The sequence below is a fragment of the Postia placenta genome (assembly GCF_002117355.1).
Source record: "Postia placenta MAD-698-R-SB12 unplaced genomic scaffold POSPLAscaffold_25, whole genome shotgun sequence".
NCBI classification, from domain to species: Eukaryota; Fungi; Basidiomycota; class Agaricomycetes; order Polyporales; family Adustoporiaceae; genus Rhodonia; species Rhodonia placenta.
The window spans coordinates 52,024-76,265 of record NW_020169856.1 but is presented as its reverse complement, the minus strand read 5'-3'; the positions used below and the strand labels follow the sequence as shown (position 1 = coordinate 76,265).

The 24,242-nt window shown below is 50.5% G+C and overlaps 5 protein-coding genes across 5 annotated transcripts; 1 reads left to right on the top strand and 4 right to left on the bottom strand.

Moving 5' to 3' along the window:
* Positions 1-559: 559 nt before the first annotated feature.
* Positions 560-2,787, bottom strand: POSPLADRAFT_1160737 (hypothetical protein; the record flags this gene model as incomplete). Its single annotated transcript, XM_024487588.1, has 11 exons — positions 560-851; positions 1,113-1,128; positions 1,191-1,346; positions 1,407-1,408; positions 1,463-1,596; positions 1,674-1,731; positions 1,913-2,081; positions 2,133-2,272; positions 2,365-2,471; positions 2,527-2,617; positions 2,765-2,787. The coding sequence occupies 11 exons, from the start codon at positions 2,785-2,787 to the stop codon at positions 560-562; spliced, it is 1,188 nt and encodes a 395-aa protein (XP_024332998.1).
* Positions 2,788-7,250: 4,463 nt separating this feature from the next.
* Positions 7,251-7,862, bottom strand: POSPLADRAFT_1160729 (hypothetical protein; the record flags this gene model as incomplete). The annotated part of the gene is made up of 3 exons (XM_024487585.1): positions 7,251-7,386; positions 7,543-7,682; positions 7,707-7,862. 3 exons carry the CDS (start codon positions 7,860-7,862, stop codon positions 7,251-7,253), a joined length of 432 nt encoding a protein of 143 aa, XP_024332997.1.
* Positions 7,863-10,862: 3,000 nt separating this feature from the next.
* POSPLADRAFT_1160745 (hypothetical protein) lies at positions 10,863-12,616 on the bottom strand (the record flags this gene model as incomplete). The annotated part of the gene is made up of 7 exons (XM_024487592.1): positions 10,863-11,190; positions 11,257-11,294; positions 11,342-11,405; positions 11,528-11,687; positions 11,784-11,889; positions 11,943-12,084; positions 12,510-12,616. The coding sequence occupies 7 exons, from the start codon at positions 12,614-12,616 to the stop codon at positions 10,863-10,865; spliced, it is 945 nt and encodes a 314-aa protein (XP_024332996.1).
* A 5,653-nt stretch (positions 12,617-18,269) lies between these two features.
* Positions 18,270-19,876, bottom strand: POSPLADRAFT_1160662 (hypothetical protein; the record flags this gene model as incomplete). The annotated part of the gene is made up of 9 exons (XM_024487577.1): positions 18,270-18,564; positions 18,625-18,665; positions 18,713-18,819; positions 18,903-19,076; positions 19,154-19,259; positions 19,313-19,410; positions 19,462-19,571; positions 19,617-19,788; positions 19,840-19,876. Coding segments are annotated over 9 exons (1,140 nt in total), but the record flags the coding sequence as incomplete, so codon positions are not given.
* A 3,017-nt stretch (positions 19,877-22,893) lies between these two features.
* On the top strand, positions 22,894-24,142 carry POSPLADRAFT_1160687 (hypothetical protein; the record flags this gene model as incomplete). The annotated part of the gene is made up of 6 exons (XM_024487580.1): positions 22,894-22,977; positions 23,151-23,448; positions 23,563-23,624; positions 23,833-23,931; positions 24,065-24,085; positions 24,119-24,142. The coding sequence occupies 6 exons, from the start codon at positions 22,894-22,896 to the stop codon at positions 24,140-24,142; spliced, it is 588 nt and encodes a 195-aa protein (XP_024332994.1).
* Between the last annotated feature and the right edge of the window lie 100 nt (positions 24,143-24,242).

The following is a 24,242-nucleotide window of genomic DNA, read 5'->3' as shown; positions in this document are numbered from 1 at the left end:
TCACCTGAATCGGATGGCTCTGAACATAGCACATATACCAAGTCGGTTCAAAGCAGCACGTTGGCTGAGTGCGACATCTGTGCGAGAGGGCTGACGGGAGTGCAGACCAATACAGTTGTGCTGAAAACATATCGCGATTGCTTTCCTTCGACAGCTCGGATTGTGAGCCAATTGCTATGTGCTTTGAACTAGGACTTCGGTGTTGAAACGCGCTGACCCGCGTGGTCAGGAACGAGCTCGCAAGCTCGGGCGCGCGAGTAGCCGGGGGCCGGAGGCCCCTATCGTAGTATATAACGACCGCGCGCGATGTACACACGCTACGCGATTGTCCCTTACGGGCATCGCTACGCCCGTGGACAAACGCGCCCCGCGCCGTTCGCACCATTGTTCCAACATTCGGGACTTTGCTCATGAGCAAAAAGTAAATATAAATGGGACAGCACGCAATATTAGATGTATCTGATCATCGAGACCGGTAAATATACTGGGGGAAATGAGCGCCCAATAAATAACAAAGTCAGAGGAGATGGAAAATGAGCGACAGCATGTGGGGACATGATCAGGACATGAATGCATCGACGGAACAATTAGCGGTTGCATATTCATGCAACTCTATTTCATCGTTGATCCCATTAACTGTGCTATCTTCGCTTCTTGAATCCACGTCGTCTTCGAGATCAAAGAAAGCATCCGCGTCGCTATCTCCCGCAGAGGGGTTGACGATGTCGGCGGCGAACTCTATGCTGGAGAGCCATCGATGAGTGCCAGAGTCGTTTTGTGAGTCGACGATCGAGCGTTCTGCAGCTTCGCGGATGCAGATGAGAAAGTGGGACACCAGTATGCTCGACAGCCTGTAGGATGCAAAGTTGATATGTCAGCGGATCTCGGAGACCATGATGGTGAAGAATGTACAGACGCTGAAATCATGTTTATCATACTCAAGCCGTCATATATCTAGGATAACTATCTCAGTATGGGCCATAAAATGATTTAGATCATCACGCACATTGATATTAACAAAACAAATTGCAAGGTCAATCACGTTAAGTAGCGAGATGGTGCTGTCGCGGCGATGAGTGATGTACTCTAAGTAGCCATCATTACCCACTTACATGAAGTACAAAGTGCCTGCAATCACAGACCGTGAGCGATCATAGTATATAATGTCATACATTCCGGGTGATACTCACCATCACGGAACATAACGGTCGTGAGATTGGGTCTTGCAGCCCACACACCACATACCAGCTGCTCTCTTATAGAGCTTGTATGGCTAATGTAGTACCAAGTTGCTGCAACTACGAGGATGTCCGAGACAACCACAGACCCACGAGTGATGATCACCACTACACCGGGAGCAGGCACATCAGCAAGGTCATTTCGACGTATGGGAGGAGGCGACTCACACCTGTAGACATTAATCAGTGTGTAAAACATGAAATGGTCATCGAAATCCACATACGCATAGGTTGTGGCTTGAGAGACAGATGCACTGCCCGTACATCCATGTTGAGGAACGAAAAGCCACGTCTCTTGAGTAAGTTCCCACTGAAATACGCCTGCATTAGCCGCAAACACCTTGTTATACTCCATGTACTGACTAGGTTGATGCTCACGGACATCATACCTATGAGCCAGACCGGCAATACCCAGCGCCAGTTGCCCCTACTCACGGCATGCACACGCAGGGCGGCTACCACTTCAAGCACAGAATGAGAATGGCTCGGAAGACTGGAATTGCATTACATACATGGAGATATGGCAGAATTGACGAGGAATACCACTTCGAAGGCATAATTAAAAGACGCACATCTTGTAGAATGAGTATTCTGTAATGGATGGTAGCCTGATATAAGTGGACCAACCTCTGTTCGAGTTCATGGCATCAATACGAGATCAGCATGTTAAATACTGAACAATCCATACCTGTGTAGTATTGTTCGGAAAGGGCATGTATGTAATGATAGAAGCAGTGATAGCAAGCCAGTTGATGACAGAGAGTAGTGTTGCAATCGATCTTCGTCCCCACAGATGTCGTACATCATGTGGCAAGTTTAGGACGACATAATAGGCGAGGAGAGCTAAAGAGATATTTATCGCTAAAGAATTGGATATATAACGGAGATACTGACCAACACATGCATAATCGATGCAATCTATTTGAAAGCTACACCATGGCATAGATGTTAGTCCTACAAGTTTAGGTAGTTGCAATGATTTCCACTCGCCCGTCTTCATAAGCTTGTTGCTCCGACAGCATTCCTGACATTTCCTGCTAAATGGTTGCAAGTGGAGGTTAGGAAGTGCCAGGAATGAGAAGATAGCAACGAATATATATGGTACGGATTTCTGTGATTGACGTACGTTGAAAGGTGGTGGAAGCTATGTGGCGCAGCTTGTGATTGGATGATGCAAAGTAGGGCCTGCGCTGCGTTCAGGGGCTCTCGATCGATAGAATCATGCATACAGCACTAAATTCGATCAGCATCTGTGGTGACGCACTGCCCACACCGAATAGTCACTCACCGCACCACCAGCAACGCAAAGCTGTGGTGATTCATTACCGTGCCCCTCATGGGTGAAGCTTTCGAGATCAATGGTTTCATCAAATCGCTCCCTACAGACACAGCCGATCGTCGAGGCATGTACTAGAATCACTCGCCACCCACTGCCTCTCGGCAAGGACAAGTCATTGCATTATACAACAGTGGACAAATGCAATGTATGCTTTTTGCTGCAGTAGGCGGGTGCCCAGAGGACAAACAATCTAGAAGCACCCTCTGCCATTTCCAGAGTGACACACTGCAACACGACCCGTCAAGGTAATAGACATACCTTCTGTACGCAAGTACGGGTTTCTTGCTTCCATGTGATCGCAATTTAGTGGTCCCTTCTGAATCTGCAAATATAGGGCCGCTGCTGCCTAATTTACAACGACCGAATCTCGGAGATACGGACTGTGTCGTTTCTGAATCACCTCCTGATATAGCGTTGATTGACAGTCAACGAAGCACACAGCCTTGTTGGCTCATTTGAACACGGGTTATCAAAGTACGCCCGTTACTTACGCCAGATCCGAGGAGTCAGGCTCGCAATCCTCGATCACGACAGACGATGTATATCGTGACGCGTCCAACATTTGTATTAGATTTTGCGTATGGCAGATTCCAGTCAATCTGGGAAAGGGAAACACAGTCTCGACGTGCCTTGATATGCCTTTTCGATTGGGAGATAGGTCGCATTGTGCACCGGCACTTCGGCCTTTGCGCTTTGTCTTCGTGCCCAAAGTATAGCTCAGCACCCATATGCGTACAGAGCGATTCTCTTTACAGATAATGTACACACCTGAGTTATGAACCACGAGACGCAGAGGACACAGTAGGTACCTTTTCTGCTGATCCTGTCTTGCTCAGGCTATCGATCCGTCAGCCACGGTGTCTGTATCTGATATGCCACCCCTTGATGTTCGAGGATGCTATGCCGCTTACCAGAAGCAGACATCCAATTTGACGCGTGCCATATGGTCGTCCTCTGTCATTACCACATGGCTATGGTGATCCACGGGAGACCTTGGACGCGTACGATCCGTCTTTAATCGTACCTGTTTGAGGCCTTGTAATATTATCACGCAGTCTGAATCTGCAAGACTCGAATTGAACGTGAAGCATACGACGTGACAGTGTTGCTGAACGAACGTGTAGGGAAGGAACGTGTAACCCTAGCCTAGGGCTATTAATTCTCGCGCTCTACGCGCCAATGAAGGCTTGACGCTCATTCTCCCTCGTTCTACTTGCGCTGTCTTGCGTGGCCTCAAGCGAGATAGAATGTTTTACTGGTTACTGTAGGCGAAACAAATCGATGCAAGAACGGCTACGCCGTACTCTAAACTAGACACCATTTGTGGCAGCTTTGGATTTCTACCGCTGTCAATCTATGGCGACAGCTAGCCTCGCACTGCAGCACCTCCGTGATCTCTTTGTCTTTCTTGCTCCTCCGACTATCTCGAGTACTCCAGCTCAGGCGTTCTCGGAAAAATCTATTGCTCCTCCCCTCCTGCATCGTGCACAACAGACTCAGATAGTGCTTTTCAATGGCCATGCCTTACACAAGAGTTGAAAGCCTTCAAATCGCTTGCGCTGTCCAGGCAAACAGTTGCATCTTGGGAATCTCTCCGTGTCTCTGTTGAATCCTAGTGCTGCACTTCTGCTCGTGGGGAGGTCTACTGGATTGCTGTTTTGGTATTGCCGCGGCGGGCCTGGCGCGTCCCCCACTCATGTCAGCCCACAGGGACGACCGCTCACCTATGACGAACGGTAATGTTTCATGGTGCAGGATGCTCATACGTCTGGACGTCCTACCACGGATATCGATGAACTCCATACCTAGCTACAACAGGACGGAAGGGCAGAAGCTCGATGTCGTCACGTCTACGGTGAACGTGTATGATTCTATCACTTCAGGTGTCGCCTACACATGCGTCTGACGGCGGGATGATGATCTGTATCTCCTCTCGACTATAGCAGGCTGGCAACCGTGGTTAGTTCTCCTTCAGAAGCGCCGTCTGCGCATTATTTTGACCGCCTGGCGTTTCACCCAAGGATATATTTCCCGCATTTGCCATTCTGGGGCTCTCCAGCTCGTTCCCCCGTCTGTTTGAAAGCTGTACCCACATATAGAGAGTTCGGGGCCGCATTATGGACTTCGCGCTGCATCCACGCTTTCCCAATACTTCACAGGTCACTGCCCGCATTCCAGTGTCCTATACCCACAGCGTTCTCTCGAAAAGATGTTCCACTGTCACAGGTTGGCGCGCAGTGGTACTCTGCTCTCATCCCGCGCTATAATGCATGAAATCATTGGAACATCTTTCATGTACTGCTATACGTATCGAGGAACTCGCCTACCGTGTGTGTCGTGTGTTCATAGTGCATAGCTACGCCTACCCCAGGTTATTCTTGCAGTGTCAATACGTTTTTGAGCTCACTCGATTGACCACGCATGGGGACTGCATCCCGAGCGTTGAGACCCTGTGCGACCATTCATAGATAACATTATCCGGTGCATTTTTTGACGATCGTACACTGCACCATGTGAATGTACCTACAGTGCGCATTAACACAGCTCAGTTCCCCGCTGTGTATCTGACCTACTGACCTACTTCAATTGGACGTCTGGCCCGACGTACCCATCTGAGGCCAACGGGAAGGATGGCCACCCACCCTATTACGTTTGTCACAAGGACGCAGAGAAACAATTGTATAAGTGTGGTTGCATCATGAATTAACGTATGCGTCCTCTGAGCGAAGAGCGCGTCATGAAGAGAGATTGCGACGGAGTTTAATATAACTTTGTCAACAAAGCGCTTTCCGGAATGGCTGACCTGCGGGGAACTCTCAGCATGCGATCAAACATTAAGACTGCATAGAACCTGCGGCTGCTCTTGCGCAAGGCTGGTATTGTATGGGTAGGCTTCTCTCGTGTGTCGCATCCAATACCTGTACTGAATATCTTCGTAGAGTTACGCTATTGAAGTGACGCAGCCTACAAAAACCATTTCGCGAGGTGTGTAGACGAGCATACAGCGCGTCCACGCAGGGAAGTCTCCGGGATAATATATGTGTGCGAGGATTATATCAACTATGGCATGCGCATTTATTCTGTATGTCGCGTTCCAGAAGCTCAGTCAGTTCACCAACGTTGCTGCCATAGTTATCGGCGTGTGCATTGCCTCACTACTTCAAGGCAAGTCTGACTTTTCTCGGCGCGGTCCATCGTGTCCGACCACATTGTGGAGAGACGCAGAATCTTTAATGTCCCATTCATCGCGTCCGACATAGAAACTGCTGTTTTGTTCCCTGTCTCCTGGAACATATCACAGCATCACGCTCACGCGAGAGGTAGTGAGGTTACAAAAGGCACAGTCAGAGCACGAGCGCCCGTCCGTCGTGGAAGCACCATATATGACATCATCTATTCCCTCTTCGATGCATTCCCGATTGCCCTTGGAACGAATGGGCGACGGGACGGACGTTCTTTGGCATCGGGGTCGGACCAGGCACTGACATCGAGGTTCAGAACACTGTCCCTTTTGTCGTGTCCCAACTCATCATGTTGCAGAGCCTTGCGACGGGTTCAACAGGCTCACGAACTGATTCAGACACCACCTCACACCGCCACCGCTGTCAGCCGACTACTGAATCCAGCACAAGTTGGAATCAACGAAGGGTTGCAAGATATGCATAGCAGAACGCACTTGAAAATCCACAAGGACATGGATCACGTTATACATGTGAGTGTCCTTTTCGTTATGATATCTCGGACTCCCATAAAATGTTCTACCCGAGAATCCGCTCTCTGGAAGGCGTTTTGAAGGTTTACGCCAGTGTTCCCTGCGGGCTCATTCTTAAGAGATGGCGGCGCTCGCCTGTCACGTAGGACGGTCATCTGTGCAGGTGTTTTACCACATGTGTCGACGAACCAAAAGCGCGGAACCCCGAGGACGTCACGTCCATGGCGGACACGCGTGGCTTCATCGCGCTCAGAGTGATCTGCACTCACATATATCTTTAATACTGAATCAACTGTCAGGACGTCTCCACTTCAGGCGGGAGACTCGGACTCATCCTGCGGAACCTATCTGCCGTCGGTGCGAAATCACGCGCGCAATGGACATATTTCTGCCGTTGCTCCGAAATGTGCCTACACCGCTGCTAGTACCCAGCGCGTTGATTGGCGCGCGCATCCGTGCGGAGAATCACCCGAGCGTCCCATTGTCCCAGATCTTGCGGCTCGTCGGGGAGGTGTTTGGGACGTGGAGTATCTAGGACGTGAAGATGAGCTAACGCGAAGACGAGGTGGAAGGCGAATGAAGGAAAGGGTAGAGTCTCAGCACTGTGCTGATGGACGTTGGGTCAATTGTTGGATGCACACGGAGTCTGGCCCTCTTTCCTGGTTACCGCAAACGCAAAAGGCGTTGTCGACATCTCCACTGACATCAACGCGGCTTCCTTGTTCGCGACGCGCGTATGATGCCACTATCCGCCTTCGAATAGTCGCCAAGCGGAGACATCCCGCTTGGTGGTCCCTGTGTCTACTGTTCATACGCTCGTGCGAAATCCCTAGCATGGGCAGGGACGGACCTGCAGCTTGCTACGACCCGGTATGCACCCGCTAACGCGTCCTTGACTGCAGAATAGTACCTAGCGCCTTTCCGTCTCCCGGGGACCCTTCGCAGGCCCTTGTTCTCATGCTTAACATGTCAGATTGCGAACGGGGTCAATCTTCTCGGCAGCATGGTCCATGCCGCCGTCAGCCCTCTCTTGAACATGCTCGCGACGCTGGGACTGTCTTATCCAGATGGTCAGCGTCGCATTTATTGAGCGCAGGCTGCAACATGACGCATGAGCAAGGGCACAGGTTAAATTGAGCAGTCGCGACATTTTCGGAAACGTGCTCTTGGTTCCCAATCGGGCAGGAGTGAGCGACGAATCCATATGGAAGTGAAGGAAAGATTACTGCGGGTTGAGAATGTGCGTGACTCACGAAGGAGGTTGCCGTCCATCGATCGTATACTTCTCTATATATGTTGCGTCATTGCCTGAATCCTCTTTTTTCTCGTCCTCTTCGCCTGTCTCGTCCTCTTCGCCTGTCTCGTCCTCTTCGCCTCTTGAATTGAAGTCAGCCTAGAGAGCGGAGAGGACATGTACCTGATTATCCCCTGCATATTGACGATGTCCGTAGCGAACTCCAGAGCTGCCTTGGGAATAGATGAAGGAAAGAGACTGAGTAATGCATCCCTGTCTTGAGCGGCGTGCGGCCTGGCGGATGCAAACGAGGAAATCGGAGGTCGAGACGCACGACATCTTAGGAATCGTGACAACTCATGCGTGAGTGGATGCCAAGCCCTACGGTGCACCGGAACGTCCATATACTGTATTGAGATCCATTATATCCCGCACGAAGAAATGGGTCTAGGACGGCCATTCGGTCGTGGACGACGACGCACACCACTGGCAGCAACCGTGTTCACTACGGGATAAGTCTTTCTTTGTGGCGAGTCGGAATATAGCTGGCGTTAAAGCTTCGCACACATGCGCTAGGAGAACAGCTTGATGCTAATTGAAACCGTGCGCTCGGTGAGGTGGCGGAGGAAGCGAACCACATAACCCTAGCATAGGGCTTACCCATGATTCTCACGCCTTATCTCGCTCTGCTTGACATCATGCAAATCATAACTAGTTCGTCGACCTCTGCCCCCTCAAGTCGATCTGAATGTGCACAGGCGACATTGCTCGAATACGAGCATGCCTTGTACGTACAAGTCAACATGGCCACGCCAGCCAGCTTCATGCTGCAATCATCGTCTTTACCATGGCTTGCCACGGCGACTCAGGCACTCGTGTCGAACACTGTCGATTCTGCCGTCTCTCTTCGGGGCGCTGTGGCGTGCTCACGCGCTGGTTCACGAACTATCTCACGCTCTCCGCCGTGACCAGCGTACTATTAGACTTCGAGCAAGATGGAATAATCGAGGGTTGCAGGATATACAGGGCAGAGTGCTCTAGGAGATTCAAGGACAAGGTCATGACTCGTGCTGTCCAGATGAGTACTCCTGTCATACCACAATCCTGGGCTTCCGTAGATTCCTCTCACCGCGAACCCGTTTCTGGGAGGCGTCCGGAACTCCTGCGTCAGCGTGTCCTACGCGCTCATTCTTGAACGTTTCCAACAACAAAGTCCATCGTGGGTTAGCCTATACCTGCGAGCACTCGCCTATGACAGATGGAGATGGATGGCGTGAGGCGGCTATTAGTGCAGGCATATAATAATATATGCCCACGAACGACAAGCTCACGACTGTGAGAGTGCGGGGCTCCGTGATAGTCACGTATAGCCCCATCGCGCTAGGCATCGTCCGCTTATACGTTCAATGATGAACTGGATCTCAGAACGTCTCTACTTTGACACGGAAGGCTGATTCCTGCTGGTGTATGCCTCAGTGTGTTCCAAAGCGCACACAATGCTGTGCCATCCTTTGCATGCTACGCTATCTGATGAACTTGTCCGGATGTAGACGCAATCGTACTGATCGTGCCAGTCCTTCCTCAGTGGACACCGTTCTTCACAGTGACCCTTTCCCGTCTCATTCGCTCAACGCCCCTCCGCAGAACTGGCCTATCGCAGGCGCGACAGTCAAGCTTCTGCTATTAAACGCGATCACCCGGGTGCCGCTGCCCATGCCAGCACGCGGCTGGGCGCGCACATTGGTGCTGGGGAAGCCCTGGGCATGGCGCTGGTAGAAACTTTCTGACTCGTCAAGGATGTGTTTGGGAAGATGCAGATAGGTTGGCGGGAAGGGAAGGCGGAATGGGAGTAGTGGAGAGGGTTGTCTAAGGGAAGTGGATTCGAGCAGGCCGTGTCGAACGCATACGGAAGTGAACGTCTTTCATTTTCCAGGTGAATGCGGACACAGAATGCGTTGCCAACGTTGCTGCTGAAAAAGGCCGTCGAGATCACGTATCATCTCGAGACTACGGAAAGTCAATCCCTTCAGGTGTCCGAACAACTATCGAGCAGAAATGATTCGTTTGGTGGTGCCAGTGTGTTCCGTCTAATGTCCTACGCCGATGGTGCATTCTTGATGTGAGCACACGCAGTCTTGCAGCTTTCCATGCTCGCCAACCCGTCCTCGACGGCAGAGATCGCGTTTCATTGCACCTCCTGACAAAAGATTTCCCCCGACGCATGATACATCAAGTTGCTGTCATGATCAATGTCGGCAACAAGACCACCGCCACCTCATCCTAGGTCTAAACACGTCCAAGGCACCGAGACAGTCCGGCGAGCGCAACATGAGCGTTTCCACCGCCGCTAGGTTCATTCTGTGGTCATCACTATCTGCAGGAACCGACGCGCCACTGTCGAACGTAATCGACCAGATTGTCAGCATCACTACGCTCCAGAAGACGACTCACTTGACAAAGGTACGTCTCCGCAGGTGTTCGTGTTGCTCGCAGACGCGTCTCAATCAGAAGACCCAAGCGATGTGGCCGTCCGGTAACACATTGCGCGAGACTATATGCTGTGCTTGATATTGATAGCATGGTCTTATTACAAGGACTGGACAGCTCAGCACCGACATTGCTTCCCGAACACCGTGCGTGCACTGGTCAAAATACTCGTCCCTGATACTATTCCCTGCAGTCGCTCATGTCAACAATGATGAAGTTCATGTATGTCACCGACATATTCAACCCATTGGTCGGGCAGATGGATGCATTTTTTTCGCGGGAGTGGCGAGTTGTGGGTATGGGTGAGCACAAGTGTGCTGCGGCACAGAGAGGAGCGGATGATGTGCTCGAGCTTAATACAGGTAGAGAGTATCCTGCACAGACAACTTTGAGGTTCTCTCTCTGCATGGGAGTCCTTATCGATAGCCCGCACATCAATCTAAAGAGACAAGAGAGGGCTTGCCTTAACTTCTTCGCGCATCTGCTAAAGCAAAAACACCAGAGCAATGGAAGCGACGTGTGAAACATCGAACAAACAGCGTGATCCAGGATATATTACGAATGGTGGAACTTGCCATCCACAGCCTTGGCGCACGGACCGCCCGTTTCGACCACGATTATTCCCCCTCCTATATTGCCAATGCCATGTGAACGTGCCGAGGTATAATTCCACAGCTTTTCCATCGCAGCTTAGATTGCAAAGACTCCAGATAAATAAAACATTGTCCCAATATATCAGTATTGAATCATCGGAACTGATCGACCATCGGAAGGAAACGAGTACAATAAATATAGAAGCGAAGCAAAATAGATATGAACTGCATGGTTGGAGTATATCGCAATGTGCGTGCCTCACGCTAGAGGAGATTGCTGTCCACCTGACGCGTACTTGTCCATTTCAATCCCATTCTCATCTTCGGGTATCCGCGCGTCTTCTCCGGCTCCTGAGTCCAAGTGGTCGCCGTTGTCATCGAGATCGGGGAAAGCATCCGCAAGACCATCCTCTGCAGAGTGGTTGGCGATGTCTGAAGCAAACTCTACACTAGAGAGCCAGGGTTGTGGGGAAGGGCTGCCTTGCGAATCGACGAAGGATAGAGATTGTGAGCCGAGTGCCTGTGTTGAGCGCTCGGCAGCCTCGCGGATGCAGATGAGGAAGCGGCAGATTAAGATGCTCGACATCCTATAAGATGCAAGATGTGACTCTGTCAGCAGATATCTCCAACTACGATGCATGAAATGCACGCACACTGTAATTAAACTTGTAATATCCGTCATGTAGAAAGACTAGGGCGACTGTCTCAGTATGAGCAATGAATTACATGTCCACGCACACGCACACCGCCGATAGTGATAGTGGTCAAGACAAGGTCAACAACATTGAGCAGCGAGATGATTCTGCACATGGAATGAGCGACATAACACATGTATACATAATTTCCTTCTTACAGGAAGTACAAAGTACCTGTAATCACGGATCATGAGCTGCTGCGGTATAGTGCATTACTGCCCATTAAGACTGGTACTTACCATCCCGGAACATGACAGTCGTGAGATTGGGCCTGGAAGCCCACATATCACGTACCAGCTGTGTTCTCACAGAATTTATATGGCTAATGTAGTACCAGGTCGCTGAAACTACGAGGATGTCCGAGACAACCACAGATGCACGAGTATCCACTATATCAGGAGTAGGGAAATTAGCGAGTACATGTAGAAATACATGAAGAAGAAACGCACTCCTGTAAACATGAACCAGTGTGTACCAAACAAAACAGTCAATGCAATCCACATACATATTATTTATTGCTTCAGAGATCGACACGCTGCTCATACACCCAAGTTGAGGAACGACAGCCAATGTCTCTTGGGTCATGCGCCACTATGATAATTCTGCGTCAGCCATAACCACCTTGTCATACTCAACATACTGACTATGTTAGTGCCTATGGGCACTATACCAAGGAGCCAGACTGGCAATACCCAGTGCCAGCTGCGCCCGGTCACAGCATGTACACGCAGGGCAGCCACCACTTCAAGATAGAATGAGAAGGGCTCAGGGAACGGAGTACATTGCCTACATGAGGATATGGCAGCGTTGACAAGGAATATCACTTGATAGGCATACGTGGAAGACATACAACTTGTGGGATGGATAATTTGTAAAGGATGAAAACCCGATATAATGAAACCGACCTCTAATTAAATGCACGCCGTCAATATCACATCAACACGCCACGAATCATGTGCTCCATACTAATGTAGTACTCCGCGAAAGGGGCATACTTGTGATGATAGTACCAATGATAGCAAGCCAGTTAGTGGCAGAGAGTAGTGTGGCGATAGATCTTCTCCCCCACAGACGTCGTACATCATGTGGCAAGCTGAGGGCGACATGATAGATCAAGAGAGCTGAAAGGATGATTATTCTCGCAGCATTTGATAGGTGACGAAGATACTGACCAACAGATGCATTAACGATACAGTTCTCTCGAAAGCTACACCATGGCATGCAGGTAAGTCCTACGAAGCTCGGTAGATGCGATAATTTTCACTTGCTTGAGTTCAAAGATCTCTTCAACGACCTTTTCTGACAGTGCCTCCGACATTGTTCGATGAGTGAAGGCGGTATGATCTAAGGTTGACACGAGAAGTTCGCAAAATGAGACAACCACTGGATCTTGGTCCACATATATATTTCGAGTACAGGCTTCTGCATCTGAGCGAAGCAGTGTAATACATGTTTCGCATCCTGTGATCGACGGGAGGATGCAGAATCTGCAGCACATCCGAGGCCCCTCGGCTGAGAGGATCAGGCCTGTGGACAGTGCAATAAATGAGCTACTATGGCAGCACACCTGTCAGGCCGTTGAATGACCGCTCATCAGACCGACCGCATAACAGCGATCTCCCGGCAACTCCCTGAGCACAACGAGAGCACTTATGAAGTTGGAGATGCTCACTCACACCTTCGTTCATTTACTCGTGTGCGTGTGCTCATCACTGCTGGTCTGCTTCGCGATGATTGTGATTCATCTCAAGATGCATTCGAAGAAATGTAGTCGATGCTCACCTCATGCGCAGACATCATGCAGACGGTTTCAGCAGTCATTATTTTGCTGCTGCGATTTGAAGCGCGGGAAACTGAGCTGCGAGCCGTGATAGACCGAGTTTCCATTGAGACCATAGTGGGCCTTGCTAATGAGTCAGGACGTCGTTGCGGCACGGGTCACTGACCGAGACTGAACGAAGTGCGGCAGCTAGACGAGTTGAGATAACAGACATAGTGAGGAACGCACAGGATGTCGCGACGGACGTCTTGTTTCTTTGTGATTACGATGTCATGATTCTCCGAGTGCTGATTCCTGTGATCTGTGCTTGCCTCTATTAAGTAGTCTTCGATGACGAGAAACCGTGCTGCTGCTGGATGATGGTAGCGACACATGCATTATCACACAACATTGTGAGCGTGCGGATGGTGGCATACCGCAATTGAGGTGAGACGAAACGACGGGCTAGTAGCTCACTAAGTCACATCACAACATGCACAACATGAGGGCATTGATCGTTTGTTGACGGCGACCATCCGGTGCGACTCGTTGCAGTGCTCAGTTATGATGTCTAAAGCGATGCCTGCGTGATTGGTTTATCATCTTCGAGGAACAATCACTACCTGGAACAGATTCAAATCTGATATACCGCCTGGCAAGGAAACGGGTGGTCTAAATCTGTACAGGCAGCGTACACTTCCCATACCGCTGATTCCATATCTCTGAAGAGCGTCAATACAGGGAGCGTGCAGTGGAATGACCGCACTCGAACCTCTTTTATGATAACTACATAGATCTCCTTGTGCATTCGACCTTCATACCGAGTTTTAAAGCTCATCTATATGACCCAATACATATGCGCGCTGCAGGGGTACGCTAGAAATGTGTGTGCATTGAAAATTAGTAACAGATGCGGGGAGAATTCGATCATAGATTCGGTGCTCCTAGACACAACCCCTCTCGACATGGTGTTCGCAAGGATTTAGCACATGAGCAAGAGTATTTCGTGTGCCGCCTGTCGAAGAGTAAGCACTCTGCTCACCAAAGTGATTCGTTCTCCTTGCTAGACATATCCTCGTCGGGACGTTGTGTCGGCATCGCATGTTTTTGAAGACTAGTCTAGGACGAAATCACGATACGCTTCGGACGAAAAACGGTATGCATACGGTACGTCCTCGATATCTTTGGCGTGGACCTGCATGATGAGATCGTAATTCCGAAACTTCAAGCCTCGTCCCACCTTATTAGGCGGACCTGGATGCTACTGGAGAGCATCGGGCGCACAAGGATGACCCAGACTATGCGCCGCCTACATGAGACTTATAACAAGTAGCGTCTTTCATTCGCCATCGAATATGTAGGAAACATATGATCGCGCACTGCGTAACCCTAGCGTAGGGCTGTTCACCATGGTTCTCACGCTCAGCGGCAGGGCGCCTTTCAGCACGGTTCACCGTTGCGTCATCGCGTCGGGCGACAACGAGCTCTACACGACAGCCCATGGCATACTCATCTGTTTTGACTTCAGAGTGCTCTCAGCTTCTCTAGATCCCTTACTACACTCCCAGCCAGCACAATCGTTCTTCTCCTTCCGCTTTCGTCATGCCAAATTGCTGAACGCTACGGGCCGTCTACAGCGCTCAGGACCGGCCGCGTTGCATCTATTAGTAACCCTCGCACTGGCCTTCGGCTTGCTAATACCACCGCTACATGGGATGACGCGCTAATGGAGCCTTTGATGAAGATCATCAATAGAGGAAGCATCAGCAGACGACCCCGAACGTAGCGCGAACGGGGTGCAGCGCCTCGGGCTGGCTGCAGGCGTTGATAGCTTATGCGCCGGAGCAGATAATATAAAAGGCAGTAAGGGAGAAGTCGTTGCGCAAGTGAATAAGCAGGGGGACCAGAGTAGTGCCAGTACTATCAACAAATATGCATCCAGCCAGAAAGGCAAGGCATAGTGCATAGTGATATAGACCACTCTGTGGGCGCCTGCATGACCCTAGAGTAGGGCTCCCCGCGCTTTCCCGCGACGCGCAGAGATCATTATCTTTACTTCTAGCCTCTGCATTTTATGCGCAGCATCCTTGCATGCATACGCCCTGGGGCCTGCGGCTTGATTGTATTAGGATATCAACGTCTGATAAACCCAATTCTGCGAACAGCTATCTCCTTAAAGTTCACGCATCCTGTGCCTTCGCACTGGTCTGCTCTATTCAGCATTCGTACGTTGAAAGATGTCTTCAAGCTGTTGGATACAGGCATTTCTTTTCGGGTATGTACGCCTTTCTTTCATATGGGACACAAGCTAAAGAAAGGAGACAACGAGCTGTGAACAGCCGCATTCCACATAGTAATCCTGTCGTGTGTCCAGTCGACTCCTGACTTCTCTAGCTATCTCACTGCAGTTCATCCACTGTCAGCGAGCGCAATTGCTCCCCTTGCATCATCCTGAAACACCGAGCGCTGCGTCTCGCAGTCTCCCTCCCCCTCATCTTCGTTTTGCGAGTAGAGCAAGATAGGATGACGCGCTGGTGAAAGCGCAACGCCGGGCATGCTCGGAAGCCATTCAAGACGCGACGGATCGCACTTTCTAAAGGTGGGTACTATTATCTCTTTCATGCCTCCCCCAGTTCCCGTAAGAACCTATGGTATGGACTTATTCTTGGACGCTCACTGGTCCCTGCAAGTATAGTATTACCCACTCGAACGTATACCTGCTCCGGTTAGTTCACACTGATATCAACTCTTCTCTGAAGAGTAGATCTAGTTGATACTATGGAGTTGTGACTCGCGCGGACGGCTGAACACATGACATTTGCACCACCAAGTCACCTATGACTGCTCTAGTGCAGGAGCCCAAATTCATCGCATCTGTGTTAGGTGTGCGCAGCCTCGGTGCATTCATCATGGCTTATGTATGCGTCTGAGTTCTGATTTGCTGCTCAGAATATATTTCGTCTTTCCGGGGGCGTCTTCATATATCACAGCTCGGTCTGGTAATTTGTTCGCTTCCGAGACCGTACCGGGGAAATGGAGCGTGCATCACTCGCCAGTATGCTGTGGATATCGAGTGTCACAGTTTTCAGACATCCCTCGATTTCGGCCACTTACTATCTATCTCTCCAGCAGTTGTGCCGACGTCCAGCTCAGCGCACGTACCTTCCTTTCAATTGACATTGTCATCTCACGCTGCCAGGCAAGAACACAGCTGCTTGATACTCGCCGGCTGATGGTGCCGTGCGCCAAGCAACGTGTTACAGTCATGTGTTCGTGGTTCGTAACTATTTCTCCGGGTTCAGAAGGCGGATGCGGCGCTATCATTTCGCTGGGCTCACTACTATGGACGTCGCGCCTATTCTTGCTCCATGTCGAACATTGTGGCAGGTGCTGCTGCACTCCTTGCGAGGATCGAAGATCCTGGTACATACCCTGCCTCTACCGCATTTTTTATGGCCATACCGGCCCACCCACAGAACATCCATGCGTTCTCCCCCAAACAACTCCCTGCTTGACGCTCTCATCAAACTGCTGTTTGCGCCGCATGTCTGACTGTCGATCTCTGTACTTCAGTGCACTTGTCGACTGAATTGAGGGTGCGCGGTGGACGTGACCAGAGGCTGTCAAGTTCGACATATTCCCAGGTGTGAACAAGCGCAGATGCCACCACAAGGGGCCCGTGGTATCGAGCGCGGCAAATCCGTTTTCAAAATAACGTGAGCGCGTGCTGGTCCTTGGTGGGACGCACACCACTGACGGATTCCGTGTTATGTCTACTCATTTTTTAAGATGGGTTGCCGTTGGTGAAGACGTCTTCGAGTGGGTCTAACTGTGATGTGCTTGGACCCGTATACACGTGTTTCCACGGGAAATAAGACGCGGTGATTCATCATTCATGCTGGTCTCATTGTGCTCAGGTCATGCGCTGCATCCAGAATGCGTATCAAAGAACGATGCGACAGCACATAGAGTGCCCTCGGATTGTGCTGCGTGTGCGCGAAGCATCACTCAGGTGTCGAGTGAGTGGACACGCCCATCCTATGCGATCGGCATACGCTGGACTGAAACCAGCAAGAATATGAGCGGACATCGGTAGATGAGCCGACGGATCCACACCCTTACCTGTTCGAGTTTCCGTATGATGTCCTTTGATATTCGTCCTGTCTATTATGTTCGGAGAGGCAGTGATCTATGCATTCATCCCGCAGCCCGGATCACAACTCTCCAAACCTGTCCCGATCGGTGCTCCAATGGCCTCTCTGGCGAGTGCCCCGTACCCGTACTCTTCGACTGGCAGCCGCTCCCTTATCTATTCTACTGTCCCCCAATGGCACGCGTTCCATCACGCGACTTGAGTTTTATGACGTCCCGATTCCATCTTGGGGATTATGACACGGCCAGACAGCCTCGCTTACAATATATCTTGTGAATATACGTTGACATGCGCACTCAACAGAGAATAGACGCACGTCGATATTCCCGTCGATGTTGGCTAGACTCATTATCCGTTCCATTATCCGTTGAAGCGTTGACAACCAGTCAGTACGTTAGTCCTAAATTAATGTCAAAAGCACGACTTCTCATATCTCAGCCTGAAGAAGTCTTTGTGCAGGCTCAGGTCTCGCAGGGGTTCGAGGGCAAGAGAGGACGGCTGCTACTTGGCCGTCCATATGAACAGCATGCACGACACACAGAATAGATAAAGATGAACGAGCAGCGTGTCCATGCGAGCCATCGGTCCCCGTGATCCTGCGACGAAAGCACAATATACTTGCAGCTGTCTTTCATTGAGGCACGCGTATCTCATGTTATCGATATCGCCGACATTGACAGACTTCGGTAGCTCTGAGCACGACACACATATCACATGCAATGCGGATTCGAAGAACTCAGTTTGACATCTGCACATAAGAATGCACAGACTCACTAGGTGGTGTAACTGGTTACTGTCTTGAAGACACATCCCTTCATGCCTGTAAGCGCAGTTCCGTGACGGCTCGTATGGCGAGCTACTTAGTACAAACCTCATACCGGAATTGTGGGACATAGAAAACAGAACGTGGATAAATAGAACAGCTCGTGATATTGCATGCACCTGGTCGCCGAAACCGGTGGACGTACTGGGGAAAAAAAGTAAGAACTGATGAATAACGCATCGAGAAGGGAAGAACAATGAACATTAAGACAGAGGAAGATCAGGATGTCAATTCATCTACGGAACGGACAGAGGCTCTAGCTCTATTGCATCATTATCCGCGTCTCGTGCATCATCTTCGCCTCTTAAGTCCAGGTCGTCCTCGAGATCACCGAAGGCGTTCCCGTTTCTATCTCGCGCAGACGAGTTGGCGATGTCGGCGGCAAACTCTATGCTGGACAGCCACGGCAATGGGACAGAGTTGCCTTGCGAATCAATGAAGGACAGAGATTGGGAAGTGAATGTTTGTATGGAGCGTTCTGCGGCTTCGCGGATGCAGATGAGAAAGTGGGAAATCAAGATGCTCGTCATCCTATCAGATGCAGAATTTATGTGAGTAGATAACAGCACCTGTTGCGCATGAGGTACGGACGCTGTAATCAAGTCTGTTATATCCACTGTGTAGGAATAGGACTAGAGCAACTAGGTCAATATGGTTCATCAATCGACTGTGGATTAACACGCACACTGATGCTGATGAGATTGACAACAAGGTCAATAACGTTAAGTAGCGAAATAATGCTGTAGAGGCGATGAGTGCCGTACTCCACAGAATCATACTTCCCTACTTACATGAAGTACAAAGTACCTGCAATCACAGAGCATGAGGAATTATGGTATGCGTTGTCACACATTCTGGCTAGTACTTACCATTGCGGAACATGACGGTTGTGATACCGGGCTTTGCAGCCCACACTCCACGTGCCAAATGTTCTCTTACGGCGCTCGTACGGCAAATGTAGTACCATGTTGCTGCAACTACAAGGATGTCCGAGACGATCACGGATGCACGAGTAGTGATCACGACTGCATCGGGGATAGAGACTTCAACAAATACATATGGAAATATAGAAGGAAATCACTCACCCCTATAACATGAGTCAGTTTGTAGAGCACGAAACGGACAACGAGATCTGCGTACGCAACATATAAAGCTTCGGGCATCGATACGATGCCCGTACATCCAAGTTGAGGAATGAAAGTCCATGTCTCTTGAGTCAGGAACCACTATGATACTCCTGTGTTAACCACAAACACCTTGTCATACTCAGCGTACTGACTATGTTGGTCCCCACAGGCACCATACCAAGGAGGCAGACCGGCAATACCCAATACCAGTTTCCCCTGCTCAGGGCATGTACACGCAGGGCGGCTACCACTTCAAAGATAGAATGAGGATGGCTTGGGGAGCGGGAAGCGTGCTGCTTACCTGGAGATATAGCAGAATTGGTGAAGAATATCGCCGAATAGGCGTAGTCATAAGGCGCACATCTTGTGGGATGAATAATCTGTAAATAATCGTAACCTGATATAGGAAAACTGACCTCTAGAATACCACCATCAATACAAAATTAACATCTCAACGAGTAGATGCTCCATACTTGTGTAGTATTCACGGAGATGGGGATGTCGGTAATCATACTGCCAATCATAGCAACCCAGTTGAAGATAGAAAGTAGTGTTGCAGCGGATCTTCGCCCCCACAGACATCGCACGTCATGTGGCAGGTTCAGAGCACCATAATAGATGAGGAGAGCTGAACGGATGATTATTGCTGGTGCATCGGATACGTAACGGAGGTACTGACCAGCACATGCATAAAACATGCAATTCCCTTGAAAACTACACCATGGCGGGGATGTAAGCCTTACAAGATTCGGTATATGCAATCGTTTTCACTCACATGGACTCCACCTCTGCGTCAAATGACTGTTTCGACGATAGTGATCCCGACATTTCCTGCTAAATGGTTGCAAGGGAGATGGAGAGAAGTGGCATGAATGAGAAGAGAGCAGCAAATCTGTATGGTACTTGGGTCGCTGTCTATATATATATATATGTCTAGTACGGACTTCTGTGCTTGATGTTGGAAAGTGGTGGAAGCTATGTCGCGTGGCCTATAATTAGATGATGCAAAGCAGAGTCCGTGGCATCAGGAAAACCGGACGTCGTTGACGCCCGTAAATTGCTGATACGCTGACCTCAGCGTTTCAGAGACGCCAGCAGGTCTGCAGGTCTGCAGGTCTGCTTGTTCGTAAATGAATCAAGCGTCTCCGCTCTACTTAGTGTGATTGGTCGCATTGTGCATTAGCACTGCGGCCTTTGCTCATTGTCTTCATGCTCACTGTACAGCCTGGCACCTATATGCGTACAGAAGTATCTCCTGTGCAGCGAACGTACGCACATGAGTCATGAATCGCGAGAAGCAGAGAACAAAGGCATCTTATGCTTCTGTTTTTCTCAGGCTTTCGATCCGTGAGACGCGGTCTCTGTGTCTGATATGCCGACCCTCGACGAAGATAATATTCTGCTTACCAGAAGCAGACGACCATTTAGACGCGTGCCGCATGACATGGTGATCCGCGGGAGACCCAGGATCCAAGCATAACACGTACAGCGCGGTCTGAAGCTGCAAGCCGCAAGCTTGAAGCTCTGAGCACTGCCTCTTGTGTCGTCTCCACCACGTCGCGTTGCAGAACCCTCTGGATATTTCATGAAACTCATGAACCGATTCAGGCGCCATCTCACACCCGCCGCCACCACCAGCTGGCTGCTAGATCCGGAGTAAGTTAGGTTCAATGAAGGGTCGCAAGATATGCAGAGCAGAACGCACTCGAGGTTCCATAAGGGTAAGGACATGGATCACGCGCAGGCTTGTCAACGTCTCCGCAGACATGAACACAGCTGCCTTATCCGCATATAATGCCACTATCCGCCTCCGAACAGTCGTCAGGCGGAGACATCCCGCTTGGTCGTGCCTGACGCTAGGCTCGTGGGGAATCTCTGGCGTTGGTAGGGGCGAACCTGCAGCTTGCTATGGCCTTGTACACACCCGCTGACGCGTCGTTGACGGTGAAACCTTGTGTGATGCAATGCCATTCATCGGAGACCCTTATGCTTATGTTTAACATGTCAGTGTGGGCACGAGGTCAACGTTCTCGACGGCATAGCCCAGGACGCCGTCAGCCTCCACTTCAACGTGCCCGCGGCGCTGGGACTGTCCGGTGAGGACAACCTGACGGCATCCGTTGCTCACAGGCTTTCCGCCTTGCCGTAATGTCCCTGTCTCGACGTGCTCGCTAACGTTAACATCGCCGCGAATGCCTACGCGTCATCGTCAGGAATGTTCGACAAGGGGACAGCATCGCACTATTCCCGCAATAGCCTCACGTTGTCCGCAGACGCTTAGCCAATAGAAAGCCCCAGCTGATGTCGCTAGCGGCTATACAAAGAATCAATTGCGCAGGGCCTGTTGTGGTACGTACTCTGCATGGTAATTTTCGTCTTGGCGTCTTGGATTTACTCAAGGCAGAAGTTCAAGGAACAACATAGCGATCTAATCAAAAAGGACGTGATCCCTCACGAACAGCCTGTTCATCACCTTTCTTGCTAAGTGACACCCTTGGGACGAATAAACGTACCTCGTCGCTCGTTCCTCCGCTTCACTTGTCATTTGTGCTGCTCTGGGTTTATGCCTAAGTAGACGCGCGAGGAGGTCAGAGCGAGTCGTCAATTGGACGGCTCTGCAAATGCCGTTCTGAGCGGCGAGAGTCCCTAGGCCGGCTGGACCTGACACCCGTTCAGCTCGTGAGCGTCATGATTACCGAGCGCAGCTGCGACATGACTCATGAGCAAGCACGCAGGATCGATCAGGCAGTCCAATACATCATCGTGGTAGCCAATCGGGCAAAAATGAATGTCGAAGTGATAGGGAAGTGAAAGAGAGATCACCGCGGGTTGAGGATGTGCGCAACTCAATGAAGAAGGCTGCTGTCCATCGGCCGCATAATGTTCCATTAATGTTGCGTGGTGTCTCCCCGCTGTACCTGTCGTGCATCCTGTCGTTCAACAATACATACTTCCTTGCTTACAGGGAATACAGCGTACCTGAGATTGCAGGCTATGAGCTACCGCTATATAATGCATCCGCCATACGTGGGACTCGGAGTGTAGCTAGAGTGGAACTTGCATTAGAGCTTCGCACACATGCCCTAGGAGAACAGCCCGATGCTGATCGAAAGCGAACACGCAGCAGCTTTTCGAGAGGTGGCCTTAGATGAAGGTGAACGAGCGACGCTTTAGGACGCGTGGTGCAGAAAGCGAACCGCGTGCGTAACCCTAGCATAGGGCTTGCATGCCAATCGGACCGAGTTCATCGACCTCTGCCGCCTCACGAATGTGCACAAGCATCGCTGCTCGAATACGACCATGCCTCGTACGAGTCAACACGGCGGCGCCAGCTAGCTTGGTAATACACTCATTCTTCTCCCACGGCGACTCAGGTACTCGTGATGAACACTGTTGATTCTGTTTCTTTTCGTCGGGACACTGGCGTGCTGGCGCACTGATTCACGCACCATATCACGCTCGCCGCCGCCGCCACCAGCGGATAGGGCAGAGGGCATGGTTGATGTTGTCCAGATGAGTACTCCTGTCATTCGACAATCCTGACCTTCCGTAAAACGCTCTCATTGCAAAAACACGTTTGATAGACTTTCTGGAATCTCGGTGAGCGTGACTTCCGTGCTCATGTTTGAACAGAAAGTGCCGTTTGGGGTTGGCATATACCAGAGAGCACTCGTCATAGACGAGTGGAGATGATGAATGACGCGAGGTGGCCTCTAGTGCAGACGTCTTATAAATGTCTACGAACTACAAGCTCACAGCTGCGAGAGCGCGGAAGCTCCGTGATAGCTCCATTGCGTTAGGTATCTTCCGCTTATATGTCCGATATGTGACTGGTTCTCGGAATATTTCTGTTTTGATACGGAATGCTCATCTTTGCTGATGTATGTCGCACTGAGTTTCATGGCGCTCACATTGTTGTGCTCTCCTTTGCGTGCTACGCTATCCGATGCACTTGTCCAGATGTACGTGCATCCATATTCATCGTGCCAGTCCCTTCTCAGCGGGAATTGTTTTTCTCTGCAATCCTCCGTCGTTTTCTTCAGTCCTATTCGCTTGATGCCACCCAGCGAAAACTGTCTACCGCAAGCGCAGCAGTCAGGCTTTTACTGCCAAAGGTGGCCACCTGCGCCGCTGCCCATGCGTAGCACGCGGCTGGTCGCGCACCATGGTGCTGGGATGACCCAAAGCATGACGCTGCTCGAGATGATCTGGCTTTTCACAGAGGTGCTTAGGGAGGTGCAGATAGGATGGCGGGAAGGGAAGACGGAAGAGGGGTTGGTGGAGGGAGGTTGATCCGAGCAGGCCGTACTGAATGCGCATGGAAGTAAGCATTTCTCCTTCCTGCCAAGCGAATGCTGACATAGATTGTGTTGTCGATATTACTTCTGAACATGGCCGTTAGGACCACGTATCATCTCAACACCACGGAAGCTCACTCCCTTCTGGCATCCGAACACTGGTCAAGTGAGAACGACTCGTCTGGTGATATCACTATGTTCTGTCTAACGTTCTACATTCATGATGCATCTTGATGTAGGCACATGAATCCTACAGCTCTCTACGGCCCCGTATATGCTCGTCAATCCATCTTCAACGGTAGAAACCATGCCCAGTTTCGGCCACCTCATTTGCATCTCCGTACAAGGATTCTCCCCGACGCATATCACGTCAGGTTGCGTTCGTTATCAATGTCCTTGACGACAAGACCGACGCCATCGCAACCTTTAGCTTGAACACGTCCAAATCACCGGGACAGCCCGGCGGACGCAACGTGAGCGTGTCCACCACCAGTAGGCTCGTTCTGCGACTGTTACGATGTACTCGCTGGCGTGAATATCACTATAGACTCCAACGTGTCTCCGTCGAGCATAATTGACCATAGGGACAGGTTCGCTGTGTTCCAGAAAACAAATGACTTGTTCAAGGTACGTCTACGTAATTGTGAATGGTTCTCGCAGGCGCGTTTTAATCAGAAGGTCTAAGTGGTTCCGGCATCCCGTAATCCATCGCGTGCGACAAAATGCTGTACTCGATATTGATAGCATGGTCTCGGTTACAGGAACCGAACAGCTCGGCGCCGAA